Below are 17,606 nucleotides of genomic sequence, written 5' to 3'. Positions count from 1 at the left end.
AAACCTGCATGTTGAGTAAAGTAGAATCACAGGCTATTAGACCTGAAAGGGAGCTGATGCAGTATCCAGTCCAAGCCAGAGGAGAAAAATGAGGTTCATAGAGGCAGAGAACCTGAGCAAGAATTCACAGCTTATAGAAGTGAGAACCCAGGTCAGAGCTTCTGGTCCATGCTCTGTCCAGAATATCCTAAGCCCTTACCCAGAATAGGTAGACACATTCAGTATGTATATCCCCAAACCACAGGGGCTCCCTTCACCTCTGGAGCAGGGTCAGTCACATACCAAGTGGTATGTCTTACTTAGATCTATGAGTCCAGGTTGTTGGTAGGAGGTCAAGGGAAAGAACTGAAATCGTTCACTTTTTCCTGTCCTGGAAGCAGACCCTTGAGTGTGTGTGTAATAAAAGGAATTGGATAGAGCATTGAAGAAGCCCCTTTTTGAGTCACTGGAGCCAGTGGATAGAAGGGGAAATGTCCAGCTGGTTAGGCCTGTAAATCCCCCTCCACTTCTTCCCCTACTCAGTCTGCTGCCACCAACTGAATGGAGGATGGGAGATCTGCACTGGAAATAAATCATCAGGGCTGTTTCTGTTTCTGGAAAAAGTGGTAGGAATCCGTACAGGAGTCTCACCTCTGGCAGTGCAGGATTAAGAACCTTGTTATTCCTGCTCTCTCTAAAATGGCCAGGTAAACTTGGATTTGAGCACTCGGGATTGGGGAGAGGGTGGTGAGAAAGGGGTCTGGCTGGGAGCAGTGGGGAAGGGGAAGAAGGGAGGTTTTTTGCAGGCAGAGCGAACCCCTGAAATTGCGGAGTCCTGCCATGCTAGGAACGGGGCGCCGGAGAAAGGGGCTGCGGGCTCCCCACCTCCCCTTCTGTCTTCCCACCTGTCTTCCTAACATCGCTATTTTTTCCTTAGTTCCTTTCATCTTTTATTAGGAGCGGGCTGCGAAGGGCGGAGCGCTCTCTCCAGCGGAGTCCGAGACGAGCCCGTAGCCCTTCTCCCTCGCGCCCGGGCTCCGGGCCTCCCCACCCCCGACAATGGTCTCTCCCGGAGCTCGGAGGCGCTGGGGGCGGGCGGAGGCGGGGCGGGAGCGGCGATGGGGGGGCAGGTCTGCATTGCCGCTGCCCCTGGTCCCCGGAGCAGTCGCCGCTGCCGCCGGCCCCGCGCCCGGACCCCCGCCCTCAGCCGGGACTCCCTTCCCCGGGCCCCCGGCCCAGGTGAGACCCCTCTCGGGCTCTGACCCCCGCCCCGCCCGGGGCAGGAGCATCCTTGCCTTGCAGCCATTTTATCCTCCGATGCTTGGCTTGGGGGGGGGGGGGGGGGCTGTCCCCGCTTTCGGGGTGAGGGGGCTGGGGGTGGTTTGAATGGGTATTTCTTTCAGTCGCTGTGCTGACCGGAATACATATATGGAGTCGGGGTGTTTTTCCCCACCTTAGCCAAGTCGCTGCAGTCCTCTCGGATACTAACGGGTTGTGGGGCTTTAGGTGGATGGGATTGGGGTAGGGTTCGCTCAAAGCCCAGTGCCCTCCCCACCTTGCGCGCGCGCGCACACACACACACACACACACACACACACACACACGTGATAAATGACCTTGGTTGGGGCCAGAAAATGGATACTGCTTCAGTCCGCTGGCCGGGACTTGGGGGTGGGGGCGGGGGGCGGGGGGCCTTGGAGGAAGGGCAGGTGAAGGAGGGAAGGAAGGGATGGGAAGAATGGAGATGCCGGGTAGAGCGATGGTACATGACCAGGGTGAAGCGCGCACGGCGGGGCTTTGGGCAGTTGCTCCCGGGCTGGGGGGAAGGGGTGTTGAGTGATGATGGGCACTAGCCCAGAAGCCGGGCTGAGGGGGGGGGGCACTCAGAGAATGGGTTCAGTCAATTCTAGGGGCTCTTCCCTTATGCCAGAGCAGAGGCCAGATGGGGTGCTGGGGCTGTCGCTGCGAACGCGGGCAGGGGCGGTCTCTATGCCTGCGCCCCTGAAGGTCTCTCCCTGCGGCCCTGCCCTATTCCTCTGCCGTGTGCCTTCTCAGCTGACACCTTCATCTTTTTTTCCCCCAGAACTGTGAAGACTCCATCTTCCTAACCCTGGGATAGGATGTAGGGAGGGGAGGTGTGGCCTTGGGCGTCCTGGGTGGGAGCCGAGGCGCAGTCACCCAGCTGTAACAGGGAGGGGTGCTCCAGCATATACCCCCCTTGGCCCCCCCACCGTCTTACCCCCCCAGCCCCGTGGATGTTTTAACTGACTGCTTCTTGATGACCTTGTCACGTGGGCTAAGGAGGGCTGGGGCATTTAAGTGACTCCCAAAGTCAGGGACTTTGATTGGGGGTGGGGGCTTCTGGACCCTCTTCTGTTCAGGCGTAGGCTGAGCGCCTAGCTGAGCGCCTAGGGCAGGCAAGCATTTCCTCCGGAGCCCCCTCCCCCATTCTGCAGAGAATCTCCTGGGCACATCTTTCTAGTCAGGTGGAGCCAGCCAACCTTAAAAGGGCCACGTAACCCTGAATCCTGACTCCTCTAACCTCCACCTCTTCAGGTCCTGTCTCTCTCCCACAGGCTTAGCCATCCTGTGCTGCTTTGGGGTCTAAAAATAGCACCACTTCCTCACCAACTCAAAGAATTTGTCTTCTTTCTCTCCCTTCTGACATCCTGGGCTCATTGGCCCTGGGGGAGCTGGCTGTTGAGCACATCATATCCTGCTGTGGCGCCGTGAGGCCTTCTCTACCCTGCATGTACCTCTCAGGGGTAAACAGTGTTGACAAACACAGGATGTGGCTCCTAGTGGGTCCATCTGTGTCCTTCAGGGTTTGGAGGTGGGGGGAGATCCCAGATGGGAAAGAAAGGAGAGGAAAGCAAATGGCCATGCAGCGAGGGGGTTCCAGTTCCACCGTTCTCTCTTGCACGGGGGATGGTTTGGGCCTTGAACCACAAAGAAAAGAAGGTGACATAGGGGGGTCACTGGTTTTGGTCATCTAGTCTACCCTTCACATCTGGCCCGAGGGGCTAAGGCCCAGCTTGCCGGTGCTTCTCCCTGAGCCCATAGCATTACTTACCCCCTTCTACCAGGGCCCCTATATGCATGTGGGACATTTAATGAAGGCTCTGGATGGGTGGGAGCAGGAGGCAGGATATTTTTAGGGGAATGATCTCTGATCAGAATCTAGTCCTGCTTCCTTTTCTTCTGTGAAGGAAGGGGGATGCTTTCCTTCTATGCTTCCCTCTGGAGGATGTCCTTTTTTAGGGGGGACCCCAGGTCCCCTTCATTCTATACTGGCCTTCTACGCAGTGCGGTATTTGTGGACTCCTTTTTCCTTGACTCTTGGAGAAGGAGCAGAAAGGATTAAGGGGGATTAGGAAGGGAGGCTGTGGAAAAAGGAGGCACAGCTATGGACCTTAGACCCCAATGCTGGCAGAGTATGGATCTGATCAGCCATTTCTGTCCCTGCCCCCACCAGGGAAGGGACCTATGGATGATGTCCTGAACAAAGATGGCAGTAGCCAGACATCATCCCTTCTCCATGGCCTCAGATTCCAGGTCTCCCTTTTTTTGTGTCTCCCCTTGTTTGTCTGGAGTGAGTCAGTGTGGGCCCGTCTGCTGGCATTGATTTAACACAGAGGCCCCCAGAACTCTGTTTGGGGAGGATACTGGGCAACAGCATCCAGGTCTGACCCCCTGCTCTTCCCTTGCTCCTTCTTGCTTCCTTCACATTTTTTTTTTCAATCTAATGGGAAGGAAGAAAACTGATATTTATAGAATATCTACTGTGAGGTTGAGTTCTCCTGGGGACTCAGAAAAATAAAATGATCCCCAGTTTAAGTATAAGGACACTGAGGTTTAGAGAAATTAAAGAATTTGCCAAAGAGCAGCTGGTAAGTAAATGGCAGAGCTGGAATTTCAACTTAGGTCATCGAAGCACCAGGTGCTTTGCCCCAAACCAGCTTTCTCTTTGATAGTATCCCTTTTGCTCTTTACCCTAATGAGCACCCAGAGGTGGCTTTTATTCTGGCATTTATGAGGAAGTGGAGAGGATCTCACTATATTATCATCGTCACAAAGAGTAATGACTGATATTTCTTGATCACTTTTTATGTGCCAGGTAGTATGGTAAGGAGCTTATACACATTACGTCATTTAATTCTTACTTTCCCCTCCTTAAAGAAGAGGAAACTGAGGCCCGGATGTTAGGGACATGCTCGAGGTCACTTAATTAGTAAGTGCTGAAGCAAGAGGTCAAACCCAAATCTGTCTGACTCTGGAAGCAAATTTTTACCCACTGAGAAGACCTCTCCTTGTGAGGCCTGTAAACTTGGAAACTGAGGGAAAGGGTAGAAGAGACCCACTTCAGCTGCCATCGGTGGACTGAAGTCAACAGTTTGGAGGCCTTGGGCCTCCTATACATTCTCCCTAAGCCCTGTCCCAAGTAAGAAAGCTGGACCAGACTAGAGTGGAGAATTCTGGTTTCTCATATTTCCTGTTTTATTCTTTGCAGGTCAGTGGTTAAGCAAGGGATGTGATCTTGATGTGGGGTAGGGGATCAGGAGAAAGGCTCTAGGTGACCCTGACTCAGGCAAATCTCCTAGGACTGATCTCCAAGGTCAAAGTAAGTGGCCTTATGCCGGATGATCTGCAGTCAGTTGAGGTCATCATCCCTTTTTCCTGAGTGTGGGCTTGAAGCAAGGAGACCACCTGCATCACCTGGCCCCAGTGGGGCTCTGGGTTGACTGGAGCTCTGTATTGGCCTTCTTTGACATCGTAGACTTTACAACCTCCTTTATCCCCCTTTTTATATTTTCTAGATCTCCAGAAGCTTCTAGAAGAGAAGTAGGCGGCCTTTCCTGAGTAGTCCTGGCTCCCCAGCTTAGCCCCCACACCCTGGCTCCCTCTTCCCTTTCTATCCCCTTGCTTCCCCTCTCCTTCCCCCATGTATCCAACTGAAGTGGCCAGAACTCCTCTCCCTCCTCTCCCCTCCTAGACACCTCTATTTTCTCCTGTCCCATGCCTGGAGATACTTGAATGCTCTTCATCTAAGTAACTGGGGGAAAGAGTCTTTCTGACTTCACAAGTCCTTGAGCAAAACCTGAATAAGGAGCAGGGATTCGAGGAGATCTAGTGAAGCAGTCCCAAAGATCCATCATGGAAGAAGGCTTCAGAGACCGGGCAGCTTTCATCCGTGGGGCCAAAGACATTGCCAAGGAAGTCAAGAAGCATGCGGCCAAGAAAGTGGTAAAGGGCCTGGACAGAGTCCAGGATGAATATTCCCGCAGATCCTACTCCCGCTTTGAGGAGGAGGAGGATGATGATGACTTCCCTGCCCCTGCTGATGGCTATTACCATGGGGAAGGGGCCCAGGACGAGGAAGAAGGTGGTGCATCTAGCGATGCCACTGAGGGCCACGATGAGGATGACGAGATCTACGAGGGGGAGTATCAGGGCATCCCCCGGGCAGAGTCTGGGGGCAAAGGCGAGCAGATGGCAGATGGGGCCACCCTGGCTGGAGTGAGGGGAGGCTTGGGCAATGGGGAGGGCCCCCCTGGCGGCCGGGGGGAGGCACAACGGCGGAAAGAACGGGAAGAACTGGCTCAGCAGTATGAAGCCATCCTCCGGGAATGTGGCCACGGCCGCTTCCAGTGGACGCTCTATTTCGTGCTTGGTCTGGCGCTGATGGCTGATGGCGTCGAGGTCTTTGTGGTGGGCTTTGTGCTGCCCAGTGCTGAGAAAGACATGTGCCTGTCAGACTCCAACAAAGGCATGCTGGGTAAGACACAGAGGGTGTGGGGGGCCCCCCAGCCCTATCCAGCCCCCAAACTCTAGAAACACCTCTGCTCCTGAGAACCCCTGTCCATACTGCTGGGCTCCCTAGGACCCTGGTCCCCAGATTTTCCCAGAGAGCTTGGACTTACCCTGCACACTCTCCTCTTGAGATTGGGTCACAGTGAGGTTGTTTGTGCAAGGGCTTGGGGAAGGGCAACTGGGCTGGGACTTGGGTGGCACTTGGCTTAGTTCTGCAGGAAGGTGCTATGTGGGATGGGCCCCTGTGGGGTGTTTCATCAGAGACTTCCCTCTTGTCATCTTGCTCCCTTCCCCTGACTGGGGAAACAAGTCAGTATCTAAACTCGCTAGTTTAAATGGGGGGCCAATTTAGGGGGTGGGGAGAGGAGCACGATCACTCCCAGGCCTGCCTTCAACCAGAGAAGCCAGCCACACTTGCTCTTGGCCAGCTGTGGGAGTGTTCAAGGGCCAGTGAGCGCCCTCTCGTGACCCTTCCTCATGTGGACTCTGGGGGAGGAAACCCCCTGGCTCACTCAGAGGATCCCTCAGTCTTGCTCTGCTCCCAGGTTGCAGGGGACCTTGGGCAGATCCCCACTCCTTGGGGCTTGGCTGGAGCCTGGGGATATGCAGAGTCCGGAGGGATGATTTTTAAGACCAGTTCCAACTCTGAATGTAGGAAGGAAATAAGAAACAGGAGAGTTTTAGGACCAGAAGCCCTGGAGCTGAGAGGAGTGAAGGATGGGCCTATGGGGTGAATTTCCTGAGGGAACTGAAGGGATAGAACTGCTTTCCCAGGGATGCAAGAAACCCCTTGCTACTTTGTGGGCCTCAAGGCAGGGAGGGGAGGGGGGTACCTTAGGAGGCTCTGGGGGTCTGGGCCGATCCATTCCTCCTTCCAGGCAAGCCAGAGATGGGGGTGGTGTGTGTGTGTGTGTGTGTGTGTGTGTGTGTGTGTGTATGAGAGAGACAGAGACAGTGAGTGATAGGTGGGAGCAAGCAAGAGAGAGTGGGAGGGAGAGAAAGAAAGAATTTTGGGTGGGATTTGGGGGCTCCCATATCTGCATTCCTGCCTTTGAACCCCGGGCCTGCAGAGATGGCCTTCTGTCTTTCCTTGCTCTCATTTCTGGGTGGGTCAACTTAGTTATTCTAGAAGTCGCCTGGCTCCTTGATCCTCTCCGCAGCCGCGTCTGGTAACGCATTGCAGGTGCGAGAACCAAAGCGTGTCGGCTCATTGCCCTGCTGCCTCTGTTTCCCCCTCAGGCCTCATAGTCTACCTGGGCATGATGGTGGGTGCCTTCCTCTGGGGAGGTCTGGCTGACCGGCTGGGTCGGAGGCAGTGTCTGCTCATCTCGCTCTCCGTCAACAGCGTCTTCGCCTTTTTCTCATCTTTCGTCCAGGGCTATGGCACTTTCCTCTTCTGCCGCCTCCTTTCCGGGGTTGGGTGAGTGGCCGCTTCCTCTGCGCCCCCAGGCAGCCCTGGGAGGGCTGTGCCCGGGGCGCTGTTCCGTTTCTAGAGCCCAGCACCCAGCACCGTGCCAGGCACAACGGCCGCGCCTCAAATGTGTCTGAGTTGAATGAATGAATCCCTCCCGGCTCCATCAGGCCAGCTTCCCCCGGCCCAGGACCCACTACCGCCTGTCCAAGCACCACCCGTGTCCGGTCCGCTCCTGAGTTCTGCACCCCGCCCCCCAGGTCCATGCTGAGCCCGGCTCCGGGAAGAGAGAGGCCTGGCGGTCTCAGCCTTACCCCCGGGTGCCTGCGAACCCTTGAGTGGTCCCTTTCCCCATTGATGTATTTCCTGCATTGACAACAGACCTGGTTAACGCCCACTGCTGCCAGGACCCTGAAGCCGTGACCGTCAGGCTCCTACACCCCAAGCCTCCTGCATGCATCCTTGCCCTGTCCCCAGCTCTTTACCTGCATCCTTGTCCTGTCCCCAGCTCTTTACCGGCCTGCTCCTGCACACCTGCTCTTGGGCTCCTCTTTGCCCATCTTTTTCCTTTGGGGATCCACCCCCATTGTCTATAATTATCTTCCCCCTCTGCAACCCCATAGTCATCTTTAAGGTTCAACATGCGTTGCTTCCCTTTCCCTGAGACTTCCCTGCCTGTTTCCCAGGGTCCCGAGGATGGGTGCCTACTGGGCTACGGGGCTCTATGTGACAAGAAGTCTCTTGTAAGGTGTGGAAGCTGACAGGTGCTCAGGGAAGCAGAGCACTGGGGCAGGGGATTGGGATCTAATGCTTAATTCTTACCATCCCTCCAGGATCGGAGGGTCCATCCCCATTGTCTTCTCCTATTTCTCTGAGTTTCTGGCTCAGGAGAAACGTGGGGAGCATTTGAGCTGGCTCTGCATGTTCTGGATGATTGGCGGAGTGTATGCTGCGGCCATGGCTTGGGCCATTATCCCGCACTACGGTGAGCAGCCCCCAGGGAAGGCACCCCAGACTCTCCCTTGCGGCAGGAGCCCCCCGCCTCCCACCCCTCTGCTGATGCTGACTGTTCCTGCCAGGGTGGAGCTTTCAGATGGGGTCTGCTTACCAGTTCCACAGCTGGAGGGTTTTCGTCCTCGTCTGTGCCTTCCCTTCTGTGTTTGCCATCGGGGCTCTGACCACACAGCCTGAGAGCCCCCGCTTCTTCCTGGAGGTGAATAGGGCTGGGGCTGGGGAGGGGCGGGGGGAGGCAGAAGGTTCTGTGTTCACACACTCATGGTGAGTTTGGTTTATGGGACCCTCACAGGGGCCGTACTTATGGGGACTTGATCTTGCTTCCTTTGTCTTGTGTCTCCAGAGGGGCTCTGCACCTGGAGAAACCAGGGTGCCTGCTCAACCCGGGGTGGCTTAAGATTCTGCAGGGAGGGGCCCTGGCCCTGGCTTCCTAGCTTAAGAGAAGTTCCCACCCTCTACTTCTTCCCCCTCCAAGTAGATGTTGGTCCGGCAGAGTCAGGATGCTGCTTCTCTTCTGCCGACCGATCTACTTGCCCCTCATCACCAATTCCCTTGTTTTTGATTTTCTTTTTCCATTGTACCAGGGGATCCCTGGGACCTGTAGTTATATCTGTCTCCCGGACTCCCCCTACTCTCGCCCAAGTCTGATTATATTTTGCTGTTTCCTTCCTTGGGGCTCTTTCAGAGTGGGTGATGTACGTGCCTGTAGGTCAGAGGTAGGGGTGGGAGCCGTTTGGTATTCTGTGACTACAGAAGCCCCCCGGGGGGGCGGGTCTATTACCCTGGGCTGGGGGGAGCTAACCTGGATGTGGGAACTGTGTCTGTGGCTCTAGAATGGGAAGCATGATGAGGCCTGGATGGTGCTGAAGCAGGTTCATGACACCAACATGCGAGCCAAGGGGCATCCTGAGCGAGTCTTCTCGGTGAGCCGGAGCCCTCCCTTTGATCCTCCAAGGCCCTCCAGCTCCAGCCAGCCCCTCTCTGGATACCACCCCTGCCTTCCCTAGACATCTCCCACCACCCTCTCCTTCACTGTTGTCTCTCAGGGTATCCTATCACATCTACCCCCTGTCTGCGTTTTGCTACTACAGGAGAAACTGAGGCTCCTGAATGGGGGCGTTAGGAAATACAGACTACTTGACTGCTAACCTCTTCTCTTGACCCCAGGTAACCCACATTAAGACGATTCATCAGGAGGATGAGCTGATTGAGATCCAGTCAGATACGGGGACTTGGTATCAGCGCTGGGGGGTCCGGGCCTTGAGCCTGGGTGGCCAGGTAATGAGGGATAGTGTGGTGAAGAGGGAAAAGGGAGTGGAGAGGTGGAGACAAAGGCAGGGCTAGACCTGTGTGTGGGGCGGTGATGGGGGAACTGAGGGAAAGGGTTAGGGAGGCAGAGGGGGGATCTGGGGGTGCGAGGAGTTAGTGCAGCCACTCTGACTTTGCTCCATTCCACCTAGGTTTGGGGAAATTTCCTCTCATGTTTTGGTCCAGAATATCGACGCATCACTCTGATGATGATGGGTGTGTGGTTCACCATGTCCTTCAGGTGAGGAGGTGTGTGGGGGTGGTGGGAATTGAAGTCCTGAGGATGGCTGGGGATGGGCTGGGGATGGGCTGGGGGTGGGCTGGGGGTGGGCTGGGGGTGGGGATTAGGCCGAGGGCAGAGCAAATGCCTGGGAGATAAGCCCCCCAGACCTAGCAGTCGGTGCAGGGAGGAGTGCTGAGAGATGAGGCGGGAGAGGTGAGCAAGGTCCTGACCCTCCGTCCCCTCATTTCTGGACCCCCTGGTCCTAATCCTGAGCCTTGTCTGACTCCATCATCCTTGACTCTTCAGCTACTATGGCCTGACTGTCTGGTTTCCTGACATGATCCGCCATCTCCAGGCGGTGGACTACGAAGCCCGAACCAAATTATTCTCTGGGGAGCGCGTAGAGCATGTGACCTTTAATTTCACCCTGGAAAATCAGATCCATCGAGGGGGACAGTACTTCAATGACAAGTATGTGGGGACTTTTCCATATCACTTCTTCCCTGCCCTTTATATCCCTTGTTTCTTTCAGGAGCCTGGGAGTTCAGAGACAGGGTGTGTGTGGGTAAATGCCTGTGGTTTCTCAATTCCAAAGGAATGAGCCTTGAAGGAGGGTATGAGGACAAGGGGAAAGCATGTCTCCTCATCCTGGCCTTACAGGTTCATTGGGCTACGTCTGAAGTCAGTGTCCTTTGAGGATTCCCTATTTGAGGAGTGTTATTTTGAGGATGTCACATCGAGCAACACGTTTTTCCGCAACTGCACGTTCATCAACACTGTGTTCTATAACACTGGTAAGGTGGTGTAGCTGCTGGCTGTCGGACTGAAGGTTTGGATGGATCTTGAAGAGGGAAGAGGGAGCCCTTCTCATTCCCTAGCTCAGGGTTCATGAGCTGAGCTCTTGGGAGCCCCAGAGGAAGGTGGTATGGGTGCCTATTAGCTACCACTAAGAATTCCAAAAACTGAATAGAAATAGACCATTTTTCTGTAAGATTTTTAAGAATATCTGGCAAAAACATCAAATTCCTTTGCCTTTGAGCTGGAATTAAAGCAATTCTGTGGTGTTATTAATGCTCTTTGAAGAGGGCAAAATTCATTCAAACAGGGTCTTCAGGGAAAAAAAACAACAATAAAAGGGATATTTGGTGCATAAAAGGCTGAGAATCATTGCATTAGTCCACTGTTTGGTTGTTGTTGTTGTTTTTTAAGATATATTTATTGGGGGGGCAGGGCGGGGAGGGTCAGAGGGAGTGGAAGAGAAAGAATCTCAAGTAGACTTCCTGCTAAGTGGGGAGCCCCATGTAGGGCTTGATCCCATGACCCTGAGATCACCACATGAGCTGAAATCAAGAGGCAGCCGCTTAACCAACTGAACCACTCAGGCGTCCTCATATTAGTCCAGTTTTTAAAACAGTGATTCTCAAACTATATGCCCATGAAGTGCTGCTTCATCAGCTAGACTAAGGATCCTGCCTCTAATGGAATACTGGGTGAGTTTTTCCTACCTTACAGGGAAAAATAATGGAAAGGACTTTTATTATTTTATTTTACTTTATTTTTTAAGATTTTATTTATTCATTCATGAGAGACACACAGAGAGAGGCAGAGACAAAGGCAGGCTGTCTGTGGGGAGCCTGATATGGGACTCAATTCCAGGATCCTGGGATCATGACTTGAGCCAAAGGCAGACGCTCAATCACTGAGCCACCCAGGCACCCTGGAAAGGACTTTTAATGATTTTTAATATTTGGCTCAGTAAATTTTCCTAATCCCATGGCACTGCTACTGTTTATAGTCAGCTCGGGCAGACGAAAAGAAGCCAAGATTATTAATGAGAAAACTTGGAAACAGCCAGTCTCACCGGTCATGAGACTGTGGTCATTTCTTACTGTAAGGGTTTCTAGTTCTATGGTGCTATCATTTGATGTTTTGTGATGATGGCCCTGAGCAATTTAGAGCGCCCCTCCTCCCCCAACTGACCCCACTAAGGCAGCGCCCTGAGCCAGAAGCAGTGGTGGCGTCCCTCTCGCATGACTGCCTGCCTGTCTTGGTCTTTGCCCCCAGATCTGTTTGAGTACAAGTTTGTGAACAGCCGTCTGGTGAACAGCACGTTCCTGCACAACAAAGAGGGCTGCCCGTTAGATGTGACGGGGACTGGGGAAGGCGCCTACATGGTGTACTTTGTCAGTTTCTTGGGGACGCTGGCTGTACTTCCTGGGAATATTGTGTCTGCCCTGCTCATGGACAAGATTGGCAGGCTCCGCATGCTTGGTAAGGGGGTAGAACTGATTCGGGGGCTGGGGAGCAAGGCGAGGCTGTCAACACGCTTCTAACCTTATTCTGAAGGAAGAGCTTAGCCAGAGTAGGTTCTCTCTCTCTCTTCTGTTTAGGTCTTGGCTGGGTGGGGCCTGGCATGGAAGCTTCTCTAAGGGTAGAGCAGGTAGGCAGAATAGCAAGCACACGGGCTTTGAGGTTCCGGGTTTTGAATCTCAGCTTCACCACCTACCTTGGGCAAAATGGGAGTGATGACAGTACCTGCCTCACTGGGCTGATATGTTAGATCGATGCATGTAAAGCATCAGGCTCCTTGGCCTGTAGCTGTTATTGAAGAGATAGTTGTAACTGATACTATGAATAAAACGATAATTTAAGGGAGATTGAGGATGAGTGTAGAACCTCCCTTTTGAGTACTTTTGGAAAAAGTCTCATCCTGGGCTACCCTCAAATCTAGTTGATGGCATGGGGTGGGTTGTGGGTGGGCATCACCGTGGCCAGGTTCATGCAGCTCCCTCCTTTCCTGGTTCCAGCTGGCTCCAGCGTGATGTCCTGTGTCTCCTGCTTCTTCCTGTCTTTTGGGAACAGCGAGTCAGCCATGATCGCTCTGCTCTGCCTTTTTGGGGGGGTCAGCATTGCATCCTGGAACGCGCTGGACGTGTTGACCGTTGAACTCTACCCCTCAGACAAGAGGTAGTTGGAGTGTCATGGGAGCAGGGTAGCTGCGTTTAGGGCCTACAGGGCAGGGGGGAGGTGGGGTAAGGAGGTGGGAAATCATCTTGAGGGTTAAAAGTGCATGCATTCCCCTTGAGTTTCTCCTCTAAGGGCTGGTGACTTTTGTATTTGCTCCTTGAAGTCTTAACCATTAATCTAATTTTTTGGTCTTCTTTTCCCCTTGTCTCCCAATCTATATTCCCTGATCTTTCTCTCCTTCCTCTCCTTTGTGGATACTGCCTGCCATCTTTCCTCCACTTTCTCATCCACTCACCCATCCCCCACGCTTCCTCCTCATCTCCTTTTCGTGCTGCCCTGGGGGACCTCTGAGCAGGACCACAGCCTTTGGCTTCCTGAATGCCCTCTGTAAGCTGGCAGCTGTGCTGGGGATCAGCATCTTCACATCCTTTGTGGGGATCACCAAGGCTGCCCCCATCCTGTTCGCCTCAGCTGCCCTTGCCCTTGGTAGTTCTCTGGCCCTGAAGTTGCCTGAGACCCGGGGGCAGGTGCTGCAGTGAGAGGGCCGCAGGGGTTCAGAGGATGGCAGGCACACTGTGAGAGCAATGGCTCCTCCTTCACCCTCCCTGCCCTGCCATCCTGGGCCCGGGACCCTCGATCCCCATTCCCCTGTGTTCTGTGTCTAGGCTGTGTGTGTGCGCGCGTGTCTGCATGTGTGTGACCCCATAGGCAGGAGCTCCAGGGAAGGCTTCTTCATCCTAGTTGTGGGATGCAGTTCTACTCCCCATCTCCTACCCCCACTGACTTTGCACAAGAGAAAGCTTGGCCTTACCCTTCTTCCCAGTGTTAGCTAGGGGCCTAGCTCCTCCTGGCTCTAGGAGCTCCAAAACAGGCCTCCTGCCCTTCCCCTCATCCCTCTGCCTAGGCCCTTGTGAAACCACAGGCATGTGGTTATGCTGGGGGCTGGGGCTCGGTGGCGTCTAGGGACCAAAAGAACTTCTTAGAGTTGGAAGGGCCTTAGGTGCCCTCTCACATCTGTTGGATGCAGGGGGAGTAGCAATAAACCTCAGCCCCCTGGCCTCCACTCTCCCCTCAATCTGGGCTACAGGTAAGAAGCCTGAATTTTATGAAATTAGTTTTCTGATTCTTATTTATTTATATATTAAGTTCTGAGGCAGCTCTGCAGGACTGTGTGTGTGGATGCATGTGTAACACTTATGTGTGTGTATGTGCCATGGGGTGGGGTGTCACTATGCTGTCCTCAGATACCAGCCACAGGTCATCTCAGTCGACACACACACTGCCCTGCCTCCCATAGCCCCTCCCTTGATCTTGTTTCTGTGCCAGGCCTGGGAGGGAGGAGCCCTAGGCCAGGTGAGGATGAGTCCCACAGTCTAGACAGACCTGACCACACATGACAAGGTCCATCTCCTCTCCTCCTCTCAAGAAGCACAGGCCTCTGGAGTGAGAAGCTCCACCCACTATAGCACAGACAGGGACAGCACAGCTGCCCTCCCACCCTTGGTCTGTACCCCCACAGGCAGAGCAGCAGGGGAGGGAGAGAAATCAGGCCTACCCCCACAGGCAGAGCAGCAGGGGAGGGAGAGAAATCAGGCCTAAGGTCAAACCAGCAGATTAAAAAGCACAAGGGGCAGAATGTAGGGGCCCTCCCAGCAACTCCTCTGAAGTGGGAAGAGGTTGGGCAATAAGCCAGGGACCCCTCATGCGGGATCAGAAGCCTCAGTTTCCCCATCTCACCCTTCTACGTGAGAGGCCCCTGTAGTTAAGCTGCCCTTGCCTCACCCCACTGTGTGGCTGCTTTCTTTGGTGCCCTCCTGCTCCCCACCCCACCCCCCACCGTAGCTGTGATATGTTGTAGTTTTTAGCTGTTTGTAAAATGTTAAAAAAAAAAAAAGAAAAAAAAAGTGAAAACAACAATAAAAAAAGAAAATCCAAATTCACCCTCCTCATGCTTCATCTGGCGCCCCCACCCTATGGTCACTCCTCCCATTTTGTAACACTGAAGGGGGGGCGCTGTTTAACTCTTCGGTATCTGTGCTCAAAGGATTGCCTTCTCCAGTGTCCAGTGTATGAGTGTGTACCCCCTTTCCTCACCCTTCATTTGCTGGACGCAACCTTCTCCCCTGTGCCCCCGCCCCCCCAGAGGGACCCATCCATCTCTCCTGCTCTCCTGGGGAACCCCCCTAAGCCCAACTCTGTTGATGTGAAAAATGAAATGAAAAATATTGATGAAAAATAAAAAGGAAATAAATCCTTAAAATCCAAGATGGCTATGCCTGCTTCTTTGCCTCTCCATCTACATCCAACTCTGTTCTGCCTGCTGGGAGAGGAAGACAGTGAGATGGAAATATTATTCCTCTTTCCCCAAACTGAAAGCCAGAATAATATGATGCACCACATTTCTTTCAATTGGCCTCTCTATCCTGACTTTTTTCCTGACCTTTATCCTGACCTCCTCATCTCCCAAATTTGAAAAGTTGGGGTAATGTCCTACAACTCACTAGCAAAAAAAACTGGTAACTGATTTAAAAAGGGAGCTAAAGACTTGAATAGACATTTCTCCAAAAAGACAACGTACAAATAGCCAACAAGTCTATATAAAAAACGCTCAATAGCACTAACCATCAGAGAAAACACAAGTCAAAACCACAATGAGACATCTCTTCACATCTATCCATCAGGATGGCTTTTACCAAAAAACCACACACCCCTCAAATCCAAGCCAAATAAAAAACAATGGTGTTGGTGGAGACGTAGAGAAGTTGGAACACTTGCACATTGTTGGTGGGAATGCAGAATGGTGCAGCTGCTATGTAGAAGAGTATGGAGGTTCCTCAAAAAAAAAAAAAAAAAAATAGAATTATGTGATCCAGCAATCTCACTTCTGGATATTTATCAAAAGAATTGAAATGAGGATTGGCAACATTAGCACTCCCATGTTCACTGCAGCATTACTGGAAATAGCTAATGTGGAAACAACCTAAATGTCCATTGGCAGATGAGCTGGTAATAGAATGCTAGTCAGCTTTTAGAAAAGATGGAAATTCTGCAATATGTGATGACATGGATGAACCATGAGGACATTAAGTTAAAAAAGCTGGGTACAGAAACACAAAGACCAAATGAATGATTCCACTAGTTATCAAAGATAGTCAAATTCATAGAATCAGAGTAGAATAATGGTTGCCAGGGGCAGGGAAGAAAAAGAAATGGGGATTTGATTATTAAATCAAAGGGCATAAACTATCATTTAAGCAAGGTGAATAAGCCCTAGAGATATGTATGACTTTTTACCCATAGTCAATTATAATGTGTTGTGCCCTTAAAAATTTAAGGGGCGCCTCGGTGGCTCAGTCAGCTAAGTATCTGCTTTCAGCATAGGTCATGATCTCGAGGTCCTGATATTGAGCTCTAGAGTCAGGCTCCCTGCTCAACAAGGAGTCTGCTTGTCCCTCTCCCTCTGCCCACTCCGGACTCATGTGCATGTGCACAGCCTCTCAAATACATAAGTAAAATCTTTAAAAACAAATTTGGAAGTGTTTCTTGAGATTAGAGCCAGTTTTCCTCCAAATCCTCTCATGTGTCTTTTAAATATATGGATTCCAGATTCCATTCTTGTGGAATCGGAATTTTTTTTTTTTTGGGGGGGGGATAGAGTGGAATTCTAGAATCCACTTTGAAACAAGCTTCCATAGGAATTCTTATCTGTGAGATCTGGAAACCGCTGCCTAGGGATTATACTGGACTCCCCCTCATTCACAGTTAGTTCTAACCAAGCCATTTTCTGACTTTTTATGGTAGCTTTCAATTTCCATTCCTACAGCTGACTTTGAAGTCAGGGTCCCATCTTCACTCTTGATCTCTGTGCCTCCAATCTTCTATGCCAACTCACACATCACTGCCTGATCCATCTGCCCCAAAATGCTCTTTGGTATGCCCTTCCGCAAAACTCTTCAATGACTTCCTCTTGTCCAACCAGATGCAGTCTCAACTATAGCTCAAAATGATCAAGATATATGTTCAACTTTTTTTTAAGTATCTAGATTCTATTGCCACATTAAGGTCACCAAAGTTGTTTATCTAGACATCACTTGAGCTCCAGTCAGAAATATAACTTTAGAAGGCTCGTAAGACAAAGGGCCATATAAAGTTCTTTTCTTCTTCTATACTCATTTTCCATGTTATTATCTTTTCACTGCATTCGTGTGTTCTGGTTTTTCCTTTGTTTTGTTAAGGATTTTTATAAGAAAAAAAGTCAAATCCTTTTGGAAACTGATAGGCTGACAGAAAGACAAACACTCCCCCAGTATGAAATTCAAGTGTGTCTGTAACTCCTGTCTTGTCCAATCACTGGTGAGACTGCCTAGACCAGCTTCTGTGCCTTTGCTAAGGCTCTTCCCTCTACCTGTAACATCTTTCCTCTCCTTTCTGGTTTAATTCTATGCTTTCCCTTAAAGATTACTTTCATCACTCCCCTCAGTGAAGCCCTTCATGACTACTCTAGGCTATAGTATCTTTCTTCTCCTCAGAACAACTGATTCAACAGGCCATTGGCCACACAAAGCAGTCCATCTCCTGTGATAATTTCTTTTTTAATGTACAGGATGATTTCCAACTTATCAGGTCTGGTAGTTCCTCAGTCACATTTATTTTTTTTTAAGTGATGGGGCCATAGTTTTTTGTTTTTTTTTTTTAATTTGCTTTTAAAAAAAATTAAATTCAATTTGCCAACATATATCTTAGTCACAATTTAACATGAAACGCCCAGGCAGCTTTTCCTAAATAGATCAGGGCAAGGGGGGTGGAGAGTGATTCTACTCTTTGCTTGGATAGCTTTGATCTAAACTGAGTCATGTCCAGAGAGAATGTACGCGCTGGTTGAATGGGGCCTCT

General features: G+C 51.7%; 1 protein-coding gene across 3 annotated transcripts; it reads left to right on the top strand.

Moving 5' to 3' along the window:
• The first annotated feature begins 549 nt into the window (after positions 1–549).
• On the top strand, positions 550–14,978 carry SV2A (synaptic vesicle glycoprotein 2A). Of its 3 annotated transcripts, none has more exons than XM_025453188.3 (13): positions 550–686; positions 4,797–5,755; positions 7,030–7,210; positions 8,035–8,186; positions 8,281–8,414; positions 9,049–9,138; positions 9,383–9,493; positions 9,676–9,764; positions 10,053–10,217; positions 10,407–10,540; positions 11,811–12,017; positions 12,554–12,713; positions 13,069–14,978. In XM_025453188.3, the coding sequence occupies exons 2-13, from the start codon at positions 5,134–5,136 to the stop codon at positions 13,250–13,252; spliced, it is 2,229 nt and encodes a 742-aa protein (XP_025308973.1). In that variant the 5' UTR covers positions 550–686; positions 4,797–5,133; the 3' UTR covers positions 13,253–14,978. The 3 variants fall into 3 exon arrangements, with proteins under 3 accessions (XP_025308973.1, XP_025308972.1, XP_048951824.1); XM_025453187.3 differs by lacking the exon at positions 550–686 and adding an exon at positions 1,060–1,218; XM_049095867.1 differs by lacking the exons at positions 550–686; positions 4,797–5,755 and adding an exon at positions 1,083–1,218.
• The last annotated feature ends 2,628 nt before the right edge of the window (positions 14,979–17,606 follow it).

The sequence above is a fragment of the Canis lupus genome, chromosome 17 (genome assembly GCF_003254725.2).
Source record: "Canis lupus dingo isolate Sandy chromosome 17, ASM325472v2, whole genome shotgun sequence".
Taxonomy (NCBI): Eukaryota; Metazoa; Chordata; class Mammalia; order Carnivora; family Canidae; genus Canis; species Canis lupus.
Note: the sequence above shows the minus strand (reverse complement) of the source record. Positions and strands in the feature narration are given on the sequence as shown.